The sequence below is a fragment of the Phaethon aethereus genome (assembly GCF_964289735.1).
Source record: "Phaethon aethereus genome assembly, chromosome: 2".
Taxonomy (NCBI): Eukaryota; Metazoa; Chordata; class Aves; order Phaethontiformes; family Phaethontidae; genus Phaethon; species Phaethon aethereus.
The window spans coordinates 114,982,579-115,007,087 of NC_138582.1; the positions used below are offsets into that span (position 1 = coordinate 114,982,579).

General features: G+C 36.4%; 1 protein-coding gene across 1 annotated transcript in view; it reads right to left on the reverse strand.

Annotated features, from left to right (window-relative positions):
* Nucleotides 1–24,509, reverse strand: part of SUGCT (succinyl-CoA:glutarate-CoA transferase) — a gene marked incomplete at its 3' end in the record, with an annotated part of 342,799 nt that overhangs the window by 271,529 nt on the left and 46,761 nt on the right. The window contains exons 7-8 of the mRNA XM_081996281.1: nt 21,767–21,910; nt 7,328–7,423 (exon numbers count right to left, since the gene is read on the reverse strand). Coding sequence (XP_081852407.1) covers nt 7,328–7,423; nt 21,767–21,910 — 240 coding nt within the window. The remainder of the gene's footprint in view (nt 1–7,327; nt 7,424–21,766; nt 21,911–24,509) is intronic.

Below are 24,509 nucleotides of genomic sequence, written 5' to 3' on the forward strand. Positions count from 1 at the left end.
ATGGCTTCCCAGAAGCTGTCTAGCAATTAGTAACACATGTCGTACTACAAAGATGGGGGGAGGGAGGCATGGGGTGCAAGCACTCTTTGCTAATATCTGTACAGATCCTACCAACCCACTCGACTGAATGGTCAGATGCACCTTTGATTTGTCCACACACAGAGTATTTCTTTTAAGCTTGATTAAAGAGATTCTATTTGAAATGCCTTGGATATTAATAAAGTGATACAAATCAAGTACTGTAAGCACAGTTCTACAGCTAAGATCTACGAGTATATAAATCCACTTGTGTAAGTTTATGAAATTTGAGCCACCTTTCCTAATTAGATATGGACTTTTCTAAAGAACTGCCTTTTGAGGTGTAAAGAGCTTAGAAAATAATGTATTTTAGGTGGAATTATATTAGTTACAGGATACTTTTGTTTTCCTTTGAGGCATAACATCCTTACCTCTATACTCATGTCTCTCCTTGCAGAAAGGTAAGACTATGTACAGCTCACCTGGGTGCTCTTATATAACTGATCTACTCATGCAACGATGTAATTCTAGGCAAAAACACGTAAAGACAGAAGTTCTAGACTAAATGGTATGTCAAACCCATCACAGAGACAACCAGAATATTATTTTGTAACATGCCACACATACATAAAGTCAAAAGCACTACATACACAAAAGCAGCTAATAATGCTGATACGTTGTATCTTCCATCCTACACAGCCTCTTAGCTACAAATACCGCAACAAAAACTAGATTACATGAGTGACATCTGGTGGACATACCCGTCCATAACAGTCAACATTTTCCAACCAATCACAAGCTTCACGTAGTACAAGCAAGCACCTGAACATCAATTAAACAATGGTAAGAATTTTCCTGGGGTTTTTGTTTATTAATTTTTCTGTCTTACTAAAGTTGGTATCATCATGTGGACATGTCTTAATTTGTCCTGTACCCCAAGAGTGAATATTATTCACCATAAATCACCAGATCCTCAAATTCTTAAGAAAACATAGTTTTAAAAGATTGTAAACACTGCCAAAGTCCTTACTCATTTTGGTCATTTAAAGTAATTCTTTTGTGTTTCATTCTCCATTATTGACCAAAGAGCTGATTTGTCCTGCTTGTACAATACTTTGAGCACGGGATTGTGGTGTTTTACTAGGGTTTCTAGCTACGATGGCAATACAAATCACTATTTATATATGCAGGGTGATTATGTCAGGAGTCATTGAGGGATACTGCTGCACAAAGATTTCTGAGTTTTCTTTCAGACCGTTTAAACATGTTTCAGCTTTTGAGTGGCTGCACTGTATAGTTATACAACAACTATGAAACGTATTTTCAGAAAAGGAAAAGCAAAGTTTATTCTTCTGCCCTGGATCCAATAAGCAGATTAGAGGAAAGCAGTGATCCAGTTGCAGTCAGTATTTCCTCTACAAGCCCACAGATCCTACTTTTATCCCTTTCCAACCAGCTACAATTTGAATAGCAATCTACTGATCAAAGCTCTGTTATACTGCCCTTCCTAAGAATTACAATTTGACATGAATATACAAATCTGTACTGTTCAGTACACTGCAACACGTCTGGAGGCTAACCATGCTGCTGTAAATAATACAAACTAGATCCCTTACCCCAGCAATGGACGAATGTGGAGGAAACAATGAACAGCATACATAAAAGACAAATATATCTACTAAATGACACTGAACATCAGCACACCTGTGTTCTGATCCTGGTTTTGTTAGAGTTCTTCTCATGTAATCACAGACAAGTGACAGACTAATAATCTTAATCTACACCCTGATTAAATCAGTGTAAATACATATATAAGTTCAAACATATGTAAGTACATATATAAAAATGTTTTATGACAGACGCAAAATAATCTGTGACATTTACCAGAAGATAAAAAATGAGACAGTCTCAACTATCACCTATCATTCCTATCAACAGTAATTGTGATTATCCATATTTGTTTTGCAAATTCAAAGTATAACACACGAATTATCTTGCAGGCATTGTTTAAAGTAGAAAGGTGCAGGATGATTTCCTTCAGGAGTAAAAGAAAGTATCAGGTTTTAAATTAAAAATGCATTTCTTTTCCATCTGAAAAGTTCCTGTGCACAGGTAAGAAGCTGTATTCACCTATTCTACGTGAATACAAGGTCAGCTTCTTTAAAGTGCTGTCTCTGTGACAGGATAGGATATATATGAATGAAGTTATAACTACATCTCATATTATACACGGAGCATGTATCTAAAACTGCCTAAGGCAAACCTACTGATTTGGTTTCCAGACAGCTGCTCTGCCCAAGAGAGAGGCTTGACAACTCACTGAAGGATGATCATCAGAAAGGTATCAATATAATGTTGTCAGGTTTGAATAACTAGAATTTATTCCTCAAAAAGGGGCAGCTTTCCACACAGATTCACACAGATGATTACTATACCTTTTCATTGACTAAAATGGCAAGGAAACAGAACCCCTACTCCAGCGCTTCTTCACCAAGCAGAGCACTAACTGTCGTCCCTTATAATCACAATAACACCACAGCATTTGTGCAGTCAGTAGTTAATCTAGTCATACCACAGTAAGATGCTTCTGAAGAGTCTAGTAAGGAAATCTACAAGTGGAAACTTGTCCAAAAAGAAAGAAAGAAAAAATAACCCGCAAATGATATCCTTGTTTTCCAGAATCCAGGATGACACAGGCCTTTCTGGCTTCTCTCTTTCCTGTGCCTTGTAAGATAAAGACAGAAAGGAAGCAGCTAGTTAAAAAAACAAACCTGTAGGTAAGTAGTTCAAGGAGATACACTAGGCCACTGAAGTATCTAGGAATTTGGGTATTCATCATATGAGTGAAAACATGCATCTTGAGGATGGCCAAACTGTTCTGTGGAAATTGAAACCATACAGTGTGAGAGCACACGTTTTGCTGCTCGAGAGCACAAAGCTGCTATACAGTCCATCTGCGAATACATTTAATTTTCACGTCAAATGGGCAATATTTCCAGCAGTGATATTTCATTGCTCAGAACAACAGTATAGGACAATGGATCCCCAGGGGAGTCTAAATAGTCCAGGTGAGTATTGTGTAGATGAGGTTCACAGACTAAAAAGGGTCGTCTTGCATTTCCTGAATCTAGAACTCTTCCCAAAAACCCTGTATTTTATTTCTTTCCTGTGCGTAAGTTCCATCTTCTCCTAGATTGAGCCATTACAGAGCACAAAGATTTTCTTCCGTAACATCCATTTTGGACTTTTTTAAGAAGGAGAGTTTCATGCACAAAACAAAACTTTGCAAACAATCCAAGTTCTATTCTTTGTTGATTTTTATTCCAAGACACATTAACTGCAGAAGTATCCCAATAAAACCACATAACGACAGAAAAGAAAATGACTACACATCACAATTCTTGTGTGGAATAAGCAGTTTGAAATTTCTGAACGATTGATATTATTCTGTTTCTTTCCACTGGAAGAAAAAAAAAAAGAAAAAAGAAAAAAGAAAAAGAAAGAGTAATGAAAAGTTCTGTGAGATTCTCCAGAGCTGAGTTAGGAAAGTTGGTGCACATTGTGCCTCTGTATGAAAAGCATCTCTGCCAGATGAATCAGGTAAGTAAGAACTTACTGTATTTCTCTGTTCCAGTGATGAGACACAAGCAACATGAGCAGGATTTTCTAAGACTCCTGGACAGGATGAAATTCCACAAGCAAAAAGTATGCAATGTAGATGCTACTAGGTAAAATCTTCCTGCTACCTCATACCTTTCACTTCCTTGTGAGCTTATACTTTGGTTTTCATAACACATTTCAACTGCAAGGCCTTTGGCAGACAGACAGTTTCCTCATATGAAGGAAATTTTATGCCTAGCACAACAAGAAGTTGATGCTTAAAGAATCTAAGTGATGCTCTAACATAAAAAGTATTAATGTTGGGTCTGATGAGTTATGACAATGCATAGGTCAATCAACAGAAAAGATAATTGGGTAAAATAACAATTTCTTTCCTGTCCTGTGGATTCAACTTTTGTACAGAATGGTTGTGCCTTTTGCATATTCTGAAAATATATTTAAATATATTTGAGAAGACCCTGTGAAGTCTTAGGATCAAATCTGGAACAGAAATAATATGATATTCGGGGGTGGGGAGGGAATACCTTTAAGAGCTTGGTTTCTCAGTTTTTAAAAGAGACTTTCATCATCATTGCCTGACAGAAAACAGCTCTATACCTTTTGCTGAAAGCTTGCCTCTGAAAGTGCTGCCCAGTTGTCTGGGCATCTGATGGCAAGGTGAGAAGCTGCCACAGGAAACACCCTGTAAACACACAGGTTACAATAGACTTTCTCAGGAGAATGAATATCCATTCTGAGTGGGCCAATTGGAAGGTGAAAAAGTGAATGTCTAGATCTACCACACATGGTACAGGCAAGATAGCTACACTGCTGAGACCACAAGAACGAGGGAAGACCTTATCACCCCAAATGAAAGACAGTAATACAACTTTGCTTTTCAGCACAATTATGTAAACCGGATGCTTTTAAGCCCCTGATTTCCTCCGGATAATCATGGAGCAGCTGTAACTAAACAAGGTGTCTCATTATAGAAACTTGTTTAAAAAAATTGCACTAATTACGTTTAAGATACAGCCCAGAACTTAAGGTTTGTGTTTTAACACCTGAAACCAAGAAATTGGGATCTGATGAGATGTACTGTCATAGGAATGACCTATTCAAACTGCATCACTCTGATTAAAAAGCAGATATGCTCAAAGTAGGTAATTTCCCATGAAAGGTTCAGCACTCAAAAAAGTACTTCTGATTTTGGTTGATTAGAATCTAGAGTTCTTCATCTTTGTGGCACATTGCAAAGTTCACCTCCATTGAAAACCTATGGCAAATCTTTACAGACAGCTTTACAGGAACACTGAAACACATTGAACACACAAAAGCAGTTCAAATCCTTTCCTCTGGGTTCTGGTGATGAGCACATAGAACTGAAAACCCAGACATTTCAGACGATCATGCCACAAAGTCAGCACATTATCAGCAAATGAGGAAAACCTTAAAAGAGTATGAAAGTCTTTGTACACCAAGCTTCTTTGAAACAAAAGAAATTATTTGTAAAAATTACCACTGTGATAGTCACATATTAGTTTAGTAACCAAAAGACATTATATTCAATAACTAGGATGAGGGATGAAAGTCAGGTTTCAGAGTTCTGTTCTAAACTATATTACAAATGAGCTATGGAAGCAACTATAAAAGCAGTACAATAGCAACAGTGAGGGTTAATTCAAGTTTCTGAAGAGCTTTGCAGTCTAAGTATAGCTTATGTTAGTAAAGCAAAAAATAAACTCTAGAAAGCATAATATACTTACAGTTATAATCAGAATTATAACCATGCTAGCTGATGGAATGTTAACAGATGAGCCATAAACACACAGACATACAACTCCACCCACAGTAAATTCATCCTAATTACTAGTTTATGAACAAGAAAATTCAGATTAAAATTGTTTATAATACTGAGGTAATATTTCTAATATCTACTACAGAAACAGCATACAGAAACACAGGAACCATAGTTTAGATAAGATTTTTTTTTAGAAAATAGTTATTTACATATTGACTAATCTAAATTAAACCAGAAGATAGCTAAAACAATCTCCTCGAATTTTGTATATCTAGAGAGCTGTCTATAAAAAAAGAAAAAAAGGAAACTCAATGTATGCTTTTTTTTTTCCATTTTGACTGTGGAAAAACAAACGCAAATAGACATAAAAGAACGCATGTTTCAGTTAATCACACAAATGCAGTATGGTGAAAGATAAAATGTTTTGTTTAGTCAGGTTTTTGGGTTTGCTTATACAAACCTCAGACACTTCAGATCTGTTTTATACTTTCAGCATACCAAAGTTCAAAAAGGGTTGCACCAGAAGGTCACATCACAGAAACACAGCAGAATGTAATTACTTGTGTAGTGGATGCCTGGTTACATTGAGTCATGCAGAGCTGGTTCTAGAAAACACAGCCATACCGCTACACCTTGCCAACCAGAGCATGGCACATCTGTAGCTGTGCTGCACTACACCTGAGACGAGAATACTACAGGACCAAACTCATTCTTGTAGAAAGAGCTGCAACATCTCCCTATCGGTCTGAGATAGTTGGCAATTTGTTCTAGCCAATTCATAAGATGACAGTTGACTATACAGTAGTATGTATTGGGAAAAGTCTCCTAGCTTAAGCAGACGTAACTCTTACAAAAACAACTGATTTTGCTGTTGCAAAAAGCAGCAAATCTTTTAATGTTATGATCACCACCATCTTCACCACTGGGAAGACGACAGTACCTCGAATTTCCCTCACTTTCTCTAAAAAGAAAGGAAATGGTAAAGAAACTGAGTGGTGTCTAGGTGCAGTTCTCTCAGAGGAACTGTCCCTCTCTGGATTTAAAGGAACCCGGCCAGAAATTAAGAAATCCAGGCTCTGCCTAGCTAGTTGCAAACATGACTGTTTGATTAAGTGCCAAAAATTATGAAATACATAAAAGATTGTTTAAATTAAAAATATGCCCAAGTCTTCATAAGTTAGCATGATTTCCACCAAGAACACAAAATGATCAGCTAGAAAAGAACAAAATTGGCTTTGTTTACTGGAAGAGTTTCCCATACTAGAGAGAAGAAAGATAAAACTTGCAGTAATTTTTTTTTTCTGTGCTTGTTTATATGATGATGTCCATGCTATTTCAAGGAATTTCAACCCTTCATTAGATGTAGCAGACTATGAGTTCCACTGGGGAGACGTGAGGTCTGGTTTTGACAGACCTTTTGCCAACCTGTTGTCTCACTAAGCCACAGTGATTTGTAGCAAAACCAATAGAAAATGACAACTATGTAGAACTCCCAGATTTTCATGGCCATTTAGATTGTTCCTGTAGACTCACAAAACAAAAATACCAAAATTCAGAGGCAAAAGATTTCAGTTTATAGATGGTCTGGAAGTCAGGTAACCCTCAAAAAAATAAAAAGTTTCTCTGTGAGGTGAAAACCAATCAAGTCATCATCATAGCTTTAAAGTCATCCAATTTCAGCAAACACCTTTGATCTATTTCAGTGTTCTGTTACTAAGCTACCACTGATGAAGAAATATGCAAAATACAGAAATTACAATGAACAACAGAACCTTGTCCTACCTAGACACAGACACATTACAGACTACGGCAGGTCATGGGAAACGTCAGGCAGTTCTCAATCTCTTAATACACAAAATCATGAATTCCAAGAGAAAAAAAAAAAAAAAACTAATGCTTTCTGCTTACCTGATATGGAACAATACTCCCATGAGCAGTACCCCAGCGCTTTGCTTCAATTTTGCAATTAAGGTAATTAGCTGCTACATGAGTGAGACATGCAACCTGGAAATGAAGAAAAGGTATTCAGGAAAGCTGAAACTTCACTGACAACTTCTCTGAGATTTCTATCTATTTATATGCGCTTCAGATACATAAGTTTAAGTATTTAGGTCACAAATATGCTTTACATATTACAAATTATGCACACTTTTTTAATAGGAAAAAAATCAGGCTACATCTGCATCATAGAAGTGCTTGTATACAACTCAATAAACTCAAAAAATAATACGTGTCCTGTTAGATAAATCTAGCATTAAACTATCCTAGGAGACAAGACAGTATGGCCATAAATATTTTGCAGAATGGTCAACTGCAGCAAAGAAAAAAAAAAAAATCAGTGTCTTGTCCAAAGTCTAGTGGGAAGCATGATGGATTTGTGGGATAGAACTCACCATTTCCTGAACCTCAATCCCATGCTTAAATCACAAAGGCTTTTTCTCAGTTACAAGATTATCTTTCTGTTTTCTCCTATGCTTCTCGTTTTACATGTCCAAGCTATGGAAAATACTTCTGAGTTCTTCAGTTCCCCACATGCTCTGTAATATTAATTAAGTGGTAGGCCTTGATAAATCATCTGCCATTAGAAGATAAGGAGAGATTTATCAAGTTATTAGTCAGACAGACAAAATTGGAAAAAGATTAATTTTCTGAAAAATACGGCATGTTAAGTTAGTAACCATAATTTGAGGGGATAAATACATACTTTATAAGCACAAATATGTCTTAGGAAAAAGAAGTGAACATTTATGATGCAGTAATGCATGAAAATCAGTGGTTCTGTTAAAAGCAATGGCAGTTTCCTTACTCTTACTTCAAGAGAATACTGTGTGTGGCTATCTCTGAAGCCAAAGTAATGCAATAAAGCACTGCAGTTCGCATGCAAAGTTATCACTAATTCACCAGACACAATATGTTTGTTTTATGCTGTTAACTAGTTGTGCCAGTAAGTGCAACTACTCACCTAAACGATAGGGCATGTGACCAATTTTTTCCAAAAATATTAATTTCCTCATATTTTTCCCCTAGATGGAAGAAACTTGCTATGATGATCCAAGTGTTTACACTGTTCTGTGCCTACTAATCAGTCTAATCTACATCAAAACATGCAGTAATCAATTCAGAGTCCACCACTGACATTCCAATACGTGAATGATATCAGAACTTCTAGAAAAAGAATGCCATTTCCTTTTCTTCTCCTTTCTCCATATATGCTGAAAAGGCAGTGTAAATGTGTCACTCTCACATTTAAAGCAAATATTTAACTGTAAATCATGGATACAGTGATTTAGTCCAGCAGAAAACTTAGGATAATATACAGCAAATAAGAATTTAACTGCTGCCAAAAACTACATCCATATATACTAACTACAAATATAATGCCTTATTGCTGAGTACTGTTGGAAAACTCTTTGTAGTTGGATTTCAGCTGCAGCTTATTATAGCCCTGTGTCACTTCACTCAGCTAAAATGTTGAACAATGTCTAGTTTGTCCTTAAGTCCCCAAGAAAATCTCAGCAATTAAAGAAATGGATCTGGGAGTACGTAGAAAGAACTTTTTCTTCTGTTTGCAACTTTCCTGAGCAACACAGAATGAAACGCACCATTATTACAGAGAGAGTTTAATGAGTCACAAAAGGGTGTTATTTGTTAATACTACATACCCTAGACCCACCGTTCCTGTCAGTTTTCAATTTGGGATCACACTTCACAGATATTTTTTCTACCAACAGCAAATGGCTATACAATGATGATGAAATATTCATCATTAGATACACCTCTGTATTTGTGTGTAGTACTACATAGCTGCTGTATTCCACACAAATTTAACTGACAGGTGAGGTGCATGCACTACAACGGGCTTTTACTTTTAAAGACACAAGAATGCCTTCTGTGATACATGCATTTAACTTTTCACACTTCTGCAAAGAAAATCTGGTAAGGACATAGTGAATTAAAACTAGTGAAACAGAAATCCGAAAATATTTATATTGAATATAATGGAGCCAAGATTTAACTTCATTAGTTTATATTCTATGCTGTAGAAATAGAGCTATGAGTTTCATAAACAAAATTCTTCACAAGAAGTTTCACAAGAAGATGTCTATCCTTAAAAAAAGTCTTCTTAACAGTGTTGCAAATTGCTTCAGCTTTCTCGATGAGATGAATATAATTCTTTCAGTGGTGGAAAACACACACATCTAGATTTCTCCAAAGCACTCGTTCAGGTACAATAGGAAAAAAAAAATTAAAACATAATACTCACTAGATACTGGAATTACACCATCAAAGTTTCTGCTTTTAAAGACTTGTTTCAGTAGCAATAGACAGCAAATGCCAGGGAAGTCAGAAACTTAAAGACAGCAATTTTGGAACTAAAAGTTGCTTAGACTACATCAAGGCCTCAGTTCAACATGATACTTAGCCTGAAGAATAATTTTATTTCAGTCAATGTACCAATCGCTTGAATGCATATGCCTACGTATCATGCTGAGACTGGTTTACTTCTTATAGTTTTTTTCAATAAATCATGAACAAAAAGGGGTTTTGGTACCCTTTGTTTTCCTTCTCTGAATCAGGTGCGTTGTTCATAGTCAAATCAGCCAACCAAAAAGAATTAATAGTAGTAGTATCATCATCATACAAATATACTTATATTGACCACATCAAAGTAAGTATTTCAGTTCTTTGTGTTTTATGTATAAACACACTTAACTGAGTGAAGTCTGCGGCCTTTTGCCCCTTTCATAATAAATCCCTGACGAATTCAGCAGACTTAAAGGATAATTCCATTTCTACTGTCCCATGAAACTGTTATAGACAGTCCTAAGACTACCATGCTTTTCCCTTTCCTCTCTTCCTGGCTCAGTTCATTCTCTCTGCTCTCTCCAAAGATTTACTCTCAATAAAAAGACACTATCAAAAAAAGCTTCCCACATATACATTTTATGCCCTTAATAAAGAACACAAAGAATTTATCTACCTATACCTTACAGTTGTTAAGCATTAAAAAAAAAGATACCCCAGCTGAACACTTCTATGACATTATATCCCCTAGAAAAAATGTTTTTAACAAAATAAGCCTATTTCTCCAAATTCCCCTGTAATTCAAGACTCAGTTAAGACCTCACTGCTAGAGACACTTCTTGAAGTCGGAATATCTGTAGTACAATCAATCTCTCAAACTGAAGTTTGGGTACATCTGTATTACGTATTCAGTTAAGTATTTTTAAACCTATATTTTAAACTGCTTTCCTGAAACCTTATAGACCCATTTCTTTTCACCTTTCATTAAGAACTATTCCTTGAAAGTAACCTTTGGACTTGTAACATTAAAGCAGATGTAATACAATGATACAGACACCTCTGTATTCATTTGCTTGCAGAGACATCTATGCGTAAATTAGTATTATCAAGTATCTACAGGTAGGCGTTTCTTTATTTCACATCAATAAAGAGAACACGCACTTCAACATTCCTCTTTGATATTACTGTTGATGGCCAAATCACATATTTGCGTTGCATACTTAAAGCAGAACAAAAAGAGAGCTGCATTAAGGTCTGAAAAGTTATGCTCAGCTTATGATGGAATCAGACAGATGGGAAACAAGATATTAAAAGCCACAAGGTGAGCAGACAAAGAAAGGAGACAGAATTTCAAAAGATTTTTTTCAAGATAGCACATCAAACATAATTTATTACAATGAGTTCACTGAGTCAATCAATCATTTACATGCAAGTTCAACAAGTGTATATGAATAACAAAAGACGACAGGTAACTGGAAAGAGGAGAAAATAACACTTTAATTATATTCTTTACTTTCTTCTCCCTCCAATTTTGTGTCCACTTTCCTGCCACATATCTTAACAAGGCTTTGACTCATTGCCAAGATAATTTTTTTTTCCACATTCTTTGTTTACTTTTTCTTAAAGTAGGCACGTAGACTGTCTTTTAGGAACTCTGAGACACAGGCATTTTACAGCAGTACAGATAACATTTTATGCTATACTACTGAACTAGTAATCCAATTATTTATAACTTTGTAGAAAAATCATCCTGGAAAATTTCAGTGCTTTCTGTTGTGGAAAGGCCAATTAGCTTCCTTTTACACCTTTTCCATACTTCTGGTGACATGAAAAAAGATCTTTGCATGAGAAAAATTTGAACATAAGGCCACAATACTCATTTGGTGTACACTAACAAAGCTCTCTTAAAATCACTGAACCTATACTGGTATTTACCTAATGACTGATTTTATGGTTTTACATGTTTTGCCCTTTCCATGTTGCAATAAATAGTTTGACACTAATAAATCAACATTCAAGTCTGATTTAAGTTTGCTTTTGCAGTTACCCCCTGTCATCCTTCTCATTTGTATATCTGTATTGAAGCTGCTTCTATGGACATGTGCATGGGGTGACCCTCGGCTCTTCCTTCTTGAGTGGTTTTTTTCATTTTAAAAAAAACATCAAAATCAAAAACCTCTACCAAGAAAACCCCATCCCATTTAGAAGAAAACCCCACTCGTCCAGTTGAAGTCCGATTACATTTAGCCACAAGACTTAATGAAAGTAGAAATAAGTTCTTTGCTAGTTTGCAATCGCCTCACTGCTGCCCTAGACAGTGCACGCATGTTTTATGTTACATCCTAAGCATTGATCCAACTGGTTCAGGACATGGCACCACACCACAATGAATGGTGCTGTTCTAACAGTTTTTAGGCAGGCAACAATGTGTTTCAAATCCCTGCAAGAATGAACTAGGCAGCACGAACCACAGCCTTGCACAGAGGCAAGAAATCTGCCACAATTCAAGGCAGCCCATTCCACAGGAGCCCAGCAGGAAGCCACAGCCTTCCCAGAAGCTGTGAATGAACATCACCTTATGTCTGGGCACATAAGGGCTCTCATCTAACCTGGAGTTGAGAGCTCTGTGGGAGCTAAAAATCAGCTCAAGAATGCCATACAGCCATTGCGTATGGCCAGGCAAGCATCCCCACCTGCAAGTACACAGCAAAGCCACTGCCCACAACGAAGCAAGATTTTACAAATTCATCAATGGTGTCCCTACATCTGTGTAGGGCAGCAGATATGACCTTCTCCTGAATTCACAACTGTTGTCCCATAATCCCTCTCCACAGTTTTTTCCCTCCCCTTCAAGAGCCAGCAGTACTGGCCTTCAGTAGTAGCTGCTTTCAACCACTGCTTTGCAGACCAGCAAATTCCATGAATGACTTTGAAGAGGTCTGCAAAAGCTAACTAAAAAAGCAAGACTATCACGTAGGCCAAGGTTTACTATTAACGAGTCTACACCCACTTTAGAAAATGTCTGTGGTCACATTATGAACACTGTGCTCTGGGTAAAAAGTGTTTTCTTCCCAGTGACGCTGATTTCTTTTACTGTGAACCTCTAGGAATTGATCATGAAATCATCCTTCACAAAAGAAAACTCCTGGCATTGAAGCATCAACAAATGGTATAATGCCAGCCACAAATACAATCTTGTAAAGATAAAATCAAATCCTTAATGACAAATAACTATAATTTTAGAACCGGTCTCATATTAGGTCCTGGCTTAGGGCCTTCCAGTCAGACACTTAAGCAGGTGTCCAACTCTGTGCCAGTAATCACATGCAGCTTGTGGGACCTGCTGCTTCAAGTTAGCAACTTGATCAAATAGCAAATCACAAAGTCACAGAAATTATGTGCTAGGAGGTGCTTAATGGACTAGAAACAATAAAAAAATACATGTAATGAGAAAAACAAAGGTAATGTATTCAAAAACCCTATCTTGAACAGGATTCTCAAAGCGGAAGAAAGCTGAAGAGAGCAAAACAGACTTTAAAGTGCACAACTGTGTAAACAATTTTTTAGTGTGAAAATAATGTCTGAAAACAACTTCTGCTTTATAAAAAAAGATAAAGTTTAGACTACATAAATATAGAGAAACTGAGGCATCTTCAAAAACAAAGGTATTTGCATAGCAGAGAACTGCTAACTGAGTTAAGTGAAGTGCAACAACAAAAAGAACTGATCTACAAATGATTTTTTAATGGGCTATTTAGAGCTTATAAAAGACCAGAATGAATGCTTCTGTGCTTCTCACAGCATGGAGATCATCTCCTGATTAAGATTCAATTACTATTAACAATAGCAAAGATTGATGCAGCTAACAGATGTAGGACTTGAAATTTCAAAAATATATATTCTTCAGCACACAGTTTCAAGAGAAAGTAAATGTTAAATGGACTCCTAACTCTCCCTCATCTCCACTTTTAAAAAAAACAAAACAAAAAAACAAAAAAACAAAAACTAAAAAAAACCCCAAAACAAAACAAAAAAAACCCACAACAAACCTACATATACAGAGGCAAATTTTAGGTGAAGGATCAGAAATAAAAATCCTGACCATAGAATCTATTAGACAGCACTGGCATGAAAGAGTAAATTAAAAAAAGCTTCCTTTTAAATGAGCTCCCATTGAAGAAAGGAACATTTTAAAATGAAGAATAAATTACATTGTCTTGATGAAAATAAAATACTAATAAGCTTTTGCTAAAAGTGTTAAAAATATACTACTTCAGCCACTGAAAAAATTCATAACACCACAGGAACAGCTCTAAGGAATCCATCACTTCAAAAAAAAAAATCTATTAAAGAGAATATTCAGGTTAAAAAAAAAACTCCAAAGTTAGTCTGTACACTTTGCGCAAGATCTTGGTGCGCTTATATACAAACCTTAATCATATGGTCCTATACTATTTTTCTATCAAACTTCTGACACATTTAATTAGTAGGTACTTATTTAATATTTATCTTTCTCTTATTTATACATATATACACAGGCCAAACACTCCACTGAATCTCCTAAAGAGTCCCTACCAGCCTTTATGCACATCATATGTTGTACACATTGCACCTTCTGCCACCCTGAGTTACTTTCAAAAGACATTTCCCTGAAACAAGGGTGATTCATCTGCCAAATTTCAAGTTTCCACTCCAAAGAACGAAGCCACTGAGTTTCTCAGGAGGAACAAAAAAAAAAAAAAAAAAAAAAAAAAGACGACCATTAACGTATTTTCCCATAACTTGTTCCTGGAAACAGATGAATCATCTTAACAGTAACTTTGAAAACGATCACTTTTTGGCTATTCCATGACATGGAAAATTCAGCCAAAACAGTTAAAACTTTGGCAAAGTTATAAAAACTAAAACCAGACTCTGATAACAGCCATATCAGACAACGATAAACATAAATAACACTTCTACAATCGTAGAATCATGGAATCTTTGGGTTGGAAGAGACTTTAAAGATCATCTAGTCCAACCCCCCTGCAATGAACAGGGACATATTCCACTAGATCAGGTTGCTCAGAGCCCCATCCAACCTGACCTTGAATGTTCCCAGGGATGGGGCATCTACCATCTCCCTGGGCAACTTGCACCCCTGTTTCACCACCTTCATTGCTAAAAATGTCTTCCTTATATCTAGTCTAAATCTACCCTCTTTTAGTTTAAAACCATTACCCCTTGCTCTACCACAACAGGCCCTGCTAAAAAGTCTGTCCCTATCTTTCTCATAAGCCCCTTTAAGTACTGGTAGGCTGCAGTAAGGTCTCCCTGGTACCTTCTCTTCTCCAGGCTAAACAACCCCAGCTCTCTCAGCCTGTCCTCGTAGGAGAGGTGTTCCATCCCTCTGATCATTTTCGAGGCCCTCCTCTGGACCCGCTCCAACAGGCCCATGTCTTTCCTGTGCTGAGGGCTCCAGCGCTGGATGCAGGACTCCAGCTGGGGTCTCCCTAAAGCAGAGGAGCAGAATCACCTCCCTCAACCTGCTGGCCATGCTTCTTTGGATGCAGCCCAGGATATGGTTGGCCTTCTGGGCTGTGAGCGCACATTGCTGGCTCATGCCCAGCTTTTCAGCCACCAGCACCCCCAAGTCCTTCTTGGCAGGGCTGCTCTCGATCCCTTCATTCCCCAGCTTGTACTGATACTGGGGGCTGCCCCAACCCAGGTGCAGGACCCTGCAGTTGGCCTTGTTCAACCTCCTGAGGTTCACATGGGCCCATTCCTTGAGCTTGTCCAGGTCCCTCTGGGTGGCATTCCATCCTTCAGGCATGTCCACCACACCACTCAGCTTGGTGTCATCTGCAAACTTGCTGAGGGTGCACTTGATCCCACTGTCTGTGTCACTGATGAAGACATAGAAGAGTACTGGTCCCAACACTGACCCCTGAGGGACACCACTCATCACTGACCTCCATCTGAACATTGAGCTGTTAACCACTACCCTCTGGATGTGACCATCCAACCAATTCTTCATCCACCAAACAGTCCACCCATTGAATCCATATCTCTCCAATTTACAGAGAAGGATGTTGTGGGGGACCGTGTCAAAGGCCTTACAGTAGTCCATATGGATAACATCGGCAGCTCTTCCCTTGTCCAGTCATAATATAATACATAACTAATGAATCACGACCTCTGGTCTAATCACATGTCACTACTCTAAAGAGTTTGCAATTTAATTGATGAGCCAGAAACAACATAGTGCTGAATAATAAAAATATGGAGAAACACAGAGTAACGGCAGCACAATTCCATCAGACCAAAAAGAAGTCATTAATCCAAATTCGTTTCAGCATCATCCTTTACTTCACCATTTTTATAAATTATAATCTACAGAGAAATTTCAATCAGAGCTATCTGAGGTGATCAAACCAAGCAGTGTTAAAGCCTTAGTTAGCGTTCCATCAGCACACCCAAAAATGACATACTTGCTAAGGTTTGTTAGGTTTCCAGAGGTTCAACAGCACATAGAAATCAGTCGTTTTGCCAACTTAAAAGTTTCCATGACATAAAATTGAAAACTCTTCCATCAGGTTACAGTCCTTTTCCCTGCTATTTACATAAATAAATAGCACATAAGGTGTTGAAAGGTCCTATCCAAATTTGATCGATTTACCAAGCAACTTCTGAAGACTTCCATGCATTCAGAGCCAGGGGTGAGCTTTTGGGTACACACAGAGTGCTTATTCTGCTACTAGTTGCTACAATCATTCCCATTTTTTTTGAACTACCCAGGTTATCCTTCTCCTAATACTTAGCATGATCCCGAAATATGATCTGCCAGTAATAAACTACGACAAACATCTTGATTCCATTTCCAGAATTACACCCTTATTCAAAGGTCATCTAAATAATAAAGTCATTAAAAGAAATGTCTTCCTTAGTCTTCAAACTCTCTCCCCTACCCACTCCAGATAGCCATTTTATTTTTTCCTATGTATTAAAGAGGCATATTTTTTCTATCTCCTTCCTAGTCTTTCTCTAATTGATGACAGAGGTAGCTCAACACAGGAGAGTGAAGCTGCAACACATTCAGGCTTAGTTTCATTAGCACACAAACAATAGTACCAAAGGCAAAAAGGCTCAGATATACCCTCAGATAGCAGCTAAGGAAGAAATCCCCTTGCAATCTGGGTATGTACTCTACTTACAGAGTAAAGAAAGGCACTAAATAAATCCAAGATCCAGTTGGAGTATGATCTACCAATGACTTTTTGCATAGCTAATCACTAGAAATCACAACACACATTCCACAGAGGCCAATATTAAATTGAGTTACTGTCATGTTAGTATGGTCATCTGGACCAGTCAATAAAATTCTGGCTACTTAAAATCCAGAGGGATAAGTTCTGTTCTTAGTTATACTGATGTTCTCAATGGAAATTATCAAGAATAGTAGCCAAGAAGTGTTTAATGCACAGTATACAGTTAAAGAAATGTTCACATTAATTCAAATTTTCCATATCAGAGCTATGCAGTGAAAAAGACAACGTCTCCATACAGTGCATACACAATTCTTTATCATGACGGAGATTAAGAATACAATGTTTTGCAAAGATGATGTTTTATAAGCTTGTAAAAAAGAACCACTTATTCAAACCATACCCAAAACAAGACAACTGTATAACAGTCCTCCTAGCCGGCCTCCAAAATCACCAGCAGCAATGACCTCTAAAAAATGAGTTTTTCTGTATTCAGTCAACTCAATTCTCAGTTAGCAAGCAGAGAAGCAACAATATACAGACAGTCAAGACACCCGAACAGTATTTGAGTTCCAAGATTGGTATTTCTCACACAACTTACTGCTCAGGGATCCTGTGATGCCATATATATCCTACAGACAGTATGTAATTGTTACCAGTTTCACCTATGCTCAATAATTTGTAAAAGACATGTCATGAAAGCGCTGAGTAGAGGGCACTAAAAGCACCTTAAATAGATAAGCCTTAAACACAATCAGCTTGGGAAAAAGTGATGCAGAAACAAAAACTAATAGTTTCTAAACCTCACCATTGTCTCAGTAAACTAACTGCCAAACTAAAGCACGAAGATGGAATATAGGAAATAATTTATACCAATTTGCTAGGTTTTTCTAGGGTCACTTCAAAATTTTGCGAAGATTAAGAGTTTGCTATGACAAATACAAACTAAAACATTAGCAATCAGAAGCAAAGAAGTGTCTGATGAACAATCATATAATACAAACAATATTAACCACATTATCCTGTCTGTGGAATTTGGGAAAAAAATACACTCCAAAATTGCAGAAATGTTAAATGTAAAATACTTCTTGCAGATTTTCAATCCAAGAGAAACCAACATATTACAGTATTTGTTGGAGCCTGGTTGTAATTAAATACAGGAAGGATATTAAAACTTCCAAGAGATTTTTTTTAAGCCACAACAGAAGAAAAGGCACAATTGCATAATTGGAACCAAATCCAAAACCCACTTCCTTCTTATTTACTAGCATCATCTAAAGGACACTATTTAGATGCTGAAAGGTCTGGAGCTGACAACTGTAAATCATCTTAAAGTAAAAAATTTCAAAGGAGTTGTATGACACGGGTTAAAAGTTTATAGATGAGAGATATAGAAAGTTAGTGCTCACTGCAAAACCACATCCTAGCAGTCACTGTAGCTCTCTTATCGACAAAAACCTATAATTCTATTTTGTTGTGGGGAAAGAAATCCTCTTTGGTAGTAATAAGCTACTACAAAGCTATAGGGCAAAAATGTTTGATATACAGAATTTGAAAGAAAGATGTCTTTTTAAGATATTCTAAAAATAACGTTTCTTTAGAGAACAGGATTTCATTTATCATTTGGGTCTACACAGACCAGTTAAATACTAAACAACTTGCCAATCTGTGGGATATTTCTTTAAAAAGTTTCAGATCATTTTCACTGGCAGTTAAATTCAGTTCAATGTTCTTTGTCATTAGCATATCTATGCAGGAAATAAATATCAAAAGCATCTTCCAGCCATCCCACAAAAAAAAAAATTAAAAATCCTCTTGCATTTCTCTAAGGCATGCAGAAAAGTGATAGCGCAGACATAGATGGACATGTACATGCTAGATTTTTTTGCTATAAAATAAACCAAGCAGTTTTCAGGGATTTCTAATTATTTAAGTGCTTTAACCCGTGGGATTATTTTTCCTTTCTGACATAGTCAAAGTCAGCAACACTGCCCAGTGAAGACATATGTATAGGCCAGCTTCACAATTCTCAGTTTAGATGAAGGGATGGACAAAAGGTGCAAGCATGCTGCCATATTAGCTCAGTGCATGAAATTCTGACAGAACAGGTCCCTGCTGTCGAAACACTATTAATATGAGGATGGTTCACTAGCGCTTTTGTTTTACACACAGAAAAAAAAAGATTCTTTTTTTCTCATTAAAAATTACTACACTCCAGTGAAACTCACACTGAAGGAAAAGTTATCGTGATGCATCTGTTTGACCCCTAGATCCCATCATTAATCAACTGCAACAAGAACCTAACGAACTAAAAGCCTACGACTATGTTCCTTATTGTTTTGGCAGCATCCGTGAGAGACTTCAAAAGGCCATTCTTTTTAAGCATTCATCACATGATGAAGAGCTAGCTTTAGATATCTCAGCTTGGTATGTAAAACCATAATCCCTTTGAAAGCATGGATCTTTCAAGAACCTGATCGTATCACAGTAATTGTCTATATTTCCTTTAAAAAAAACATTACCACCAGAAGTACTGCAAGAGCAATTTTTTTCACATTAATTTTCAGATTTGTGCTACTTTTTCTTAGTGCACTCACCCTGAAGACTTATAAGTAACCACCAGTTTTGCAAAAAGAAAGAAAACGAACCAGGAAAGCTAGATGTACTTAGAGACACTCAGTTGTCAGTTACATTCTTCATTCATTTTAACAAGTTTTTTAATGGGATTGATCACATGGGTTTATTTTTCACACCCCAGCACCTTATCCATAAGTATTTTTTCCAATTTAATAAATGTTCTCATTACAGTCTTTGGCCAACACCCTAAAGTTAATCTGGACTGAAGTAATAGGGTTATCTAAAACAAAAGAGCTGTTTTCTGAATAACAACTTAGACACATATTCTATTCCAAAATACCAACTTATTTCAGTTTAATTTACCCAAAATAAAAACAGTTATTTTGCAATAAGAGTGCACGTGTATGGAATTACTTCTTAATAACTTTTAGATAACAAGCATGGAATGAATTTATGTTTTAAAAAAAGCACTACATTGTCCCTTCACCATTTAGTACTTCTTAAGCATGTAGAAGTCAAACACTACACATCGTGCTTTGTTCACTAACATCTATCCGAATCTTCATTCCCTTTCTCGTGTATGCCAGTGAGTAGCCTAAAGGACGATGTGGAACTTCAGATGGAAATTTTGCAATGTGAGAACGTTTTTGTGCATAGCCAAAGCTGTCCTAACCAAGGAAAAAGATTCTAAAGACAAATGAGTTGACAAAGTAAAGGTGAAATAAAAAAGGGGGTTACAGCAACACCTAACTTTAACTCTTCTTACTCTCAACCTTTTATAAAATATCAAATAATAATCAAGAAGCTCCATTAAAAAAAAAAGCAAAAAACAGTGGAACAAGGAATCAAAAATAACAGAATGTCTCTGGAAATTACTAGAAATTACTGGAAGTCCTTTTAATAAAATGAGAAACGAAAAAGTTCAAGCAGAAGCTGCCATAGTATAAAACACTAAGATACATTAAACAAAGAAATACTTCTGTATATATACGCATAATATTTAATAAGAGTTTAGCATACACTTAAAATATTTTTCTAAACTGCTTATGACATTTTTCAAATAGACACCACACTTACAAATATACATAAGTATGATGAAGAGTTCAGTCCTTACAAGCATTTCTCAAACAAATGAAAAATTCTGTGTTGATTTAAGCAAGGGCTTTCCCTCCTTTCCAGATCTGATTTCACTAGGTATTAAAACAAGAGCAACCTCAATCATTAGTCTCAATCATTATTATCATATAATGATGTAGGTGGGAAGGAACCTTTGGAGGTCATCTGGTCCAACCTCCTGCTCACACCAGGGCCAACTTGTTGCACAATGGACACAGGATCATCTCTCAACTGTACTGACAGGTATAATGTGAAGAAACATACAGTTGAATAAAGACAAAAATAACAGAGCACTGTAGTAGCTTTGATTAGTACTCCATATAGTTTTGATGTATTTTTAAATGTACACAAAAACTCCTTTGCACCACATACCCTGTTGCTACCAGCAGGTATCTACATCAGCAAGACAAGGTATCATCCAATCACGTACAGCTCATACCAACATCACTTTCTCTTTGTGAAGCATAAATCATTGCACCAATGGTGCTTAAATGTTCAAGAGCAATTCAAAGTTCTCGTTATTCAGGGTATACGGTACACCTTTCACGATCAGAACATCTTTGTCCTTACAATTTTGATGAGATTTCTCTTTAATGTGTCTAGAGAAAATGCTGCATCTTCAGCCTTACTTTATTCTTTAATTCCCAGAGTCAAAAGGCAGAATTCCTGGATTAGAATACTTTGATACTTGGGTGATACTTGATTGCTCTGGACAATTTTGTGCAAGTCATTCAATCACTCTGGTAGTAATATTACCCAGTCCCTTCCAGCAGTTGTTTCACCCTTTATGCTTGTGTCTCAAATTATCTACAACTGTTACTTAAAATCTCAGGGATATTATAAACTTTGATTAACCTGTATTTTCAAAGAACATGGAGGTCCTTTGTAAAAAGTGAAAACCAAACGTAATGCAGGAGTAACTATAACCATGTCATATAAAACATTATGCCGGGGTGGCAGAATAACGTAACTCTCACCACTAACACTACTACTGTCAATATTATTGTTGTTACTATTTGTACTAATTTGCATTAATTTATGTCAAAATAGTATTCTTACGTTCAAACATTTACACAATTTACAGAAATTTTTTTAAAACTCCTACCTGAGATGACAAGAGATTACAGTCAATGTGCAGTCCTTTGCCCGTTTTATACCTCTGAAGTAAACCAGCCATAATTGCTCCATATGTATACAACCCAGTAGCAAGATCTGTCATGGCTACTCCCGGTCTAACTGGCTCACCATCCTAAAGAAAAAAAGAAAAAACACCACAATATAAAAGAGAAACAAAACAACACCAAAAAGAGGAAAAAAAAAAAAAGAAAAAGAACACGATATTACTTTTTGTTATAGTACATTCTACACAACTCATCTGAAAGTGTTTATTTATTTCTGCATTGCAAACTACAAGAAATAAGAGTATCTTCGAGTGAAGTGAAGCATAAACACTACCACACTACCACAGAAAAACAGATATTCTTGCAGTATCTACACTATTCTGTAACTTCACGATGCTGCAGATTACAAATTGTGAATGATTTATTTTGCTACTTTTTTCTCTAGTAACATAATGCTTCAGCTCCCCGATGCAAAAAGCAAAGAGACTGTTAGAGACAAGAGAATCCAGTGAAAACTTAATTTCACTATGCCCAGAAGCCAAAGGTCTAAAGGATTTACACAGTACACTGACACAGGTGCATGCCTGTTTAAAAGGCAGAACCATATTGCTTTGCTCTTCTCACTCTCTTTTTCTCCCTCCTCTCCTGGTCCTCCCCCAGCCAAATCTCAGTTTTGTATTTCCCAGTACATGCACTCCAGGATTCTAATGAGACAACAAAAACAACTTTGTTTTGTTTATACATCTGTGCACATTACACCTGCAAATACATTCAAATTTTGACCTTCTGACCAAAAATCACAGTAAAGTTGTTGGTTTGAATATTGTTTTTCAGTATGTCATCCTTTTTTCTGGTATCAAGGGAAGATTCTTCATTTTACATCATGTGTTTCAGAACTTCCCTAATCATTAGCACAAAATATGACCCCTCTCCAATCAACAGCAAAATAAGCTTCTAATTTCAGTCAATGTAGTAGGCTTTTTTCACAGAAGCTTAAAAGTGCTGCTTCTGAGACATTCTCCCATTTCCTAATCTGAAATGTTTGGTGTCAGATGCTCAGATTCTGATGGCCATTGCTTGCCTTAAGTACAGTCCACAACTAGCAGCACAAAGCTAATGGGACTGTTTCAGAGTTTCAGCACCTAAGTAAGCATATCAGAAGCCAAGTTAAAATTAGTGTAATTGATAAATAATAACTGTTTGTCAAAGGTCCCATAAATGCCTTTAAACTAATATAGAACATATTCAATAAAGTTGAATTTACAGAATTACTTTATTTAGTCTTTTCTAAACTGCTAAGTGTAATCATACTTTAAGATTATAAGAGAGTTATGTTTACTGATAATTATTAGAAGAAGTGTCTCGGCTTCACATAAAAAATTTAAATCTTCACTGTGTTTTTTTTTCTTTTGCCCTCCAACAGGTTTTATGTAAGTCTGATACCAAGCCATATAAGTTAAAAATTATTTTTAAATTATTTTAAGAAAAATAATATCATGTTGCATTATCAATTGCATTAATAGGTCCATTCTGGGATAAAAGACTGTAATAAAATATTTTGTATATAAGGTGGAAAAGGCTGCTATTTCATTCATATCACAAAAATGACTAACAAAATTATAAAGTCTGTATCAAATATGACAATATTAAAAAAAGAAATCTTAGTTACTATCATTCAAACTGCAGCAAGGATTAGTCTATGACTAACTATATCCTATATATTAAGGATGATGTATGAACTACACATCCTTAAGGGGAGCACTGCTTTAGGAAGTACCTCTTTTTTGCAGAATCTCTTCTTTCTTCCTTCTCCCTGCTCTACACTGAGGTATTTCAGCTGCCCAATGGAAAGGACAACAAACACTCCCTCTATTTCCCACTTCCGTTGAACTCAACTCTGGGGGAAAATAGGAAGGGAAGTTCTGTATTTCTATACACATTGGCCTGCTGAGAACATTCATTAGCACAGGATAATGTTTTTGCTCCTCAGACCAATCATTAAGAAACACAAATGAAAAAAACCCCAACATTTCCTCCATATTATCTGTTGCAAGGTCTCAGCTTGCTAAATGCTTCTTTCTTCATTACAGCCACGATGCTGGGATGAGAAGAAATCAAAAAAGACTTAAGATTTTGCAAACAGATGTACAGCAATATTCTTAGTTTGAAAACACTTCCCACTGTTTTCAAAGTGTCATTAATTTCACCCTTGATGGAGAAAACTACACTTTTAAGATGTAAAAATCAGGATTATATTAATAGATTGTTACATATGAACTCGTCTTCTCAAGCCTTGATTCCAGCACTTACCTCATCAAGTACTAAACTACATAATGTTTTTAAGCAAACACTTCCTTTACCTCAGTAAAAAGTTAACCTTTATTTCTAAAAATACTTTCACAATTTCCCCTTAGTGAATACTCCTATATTTGAAAAGTCAAACTACTAGCACTACACCACATTGTTATTTTTCACACATTGGCTTTATTTCGTCCTAACATTCCAAAACCTATAACTCCGCAGCAGTCCACGCAATTTCTACTCTTCCTTGGTTTTTCTACAAAGATCTATGAGTCGCTGCCATTTTTCACCCTTTAATCAGCTTGTAACATCTACCTGTGCCATAAACCAGCCTTTCTGTGACAGGATGCATAGCTGTGAGTACAGTGGAATTGATCCATTCAGGTTTTCATCTCTATCCTACAGAACAAGGGATATAAAGCTGCT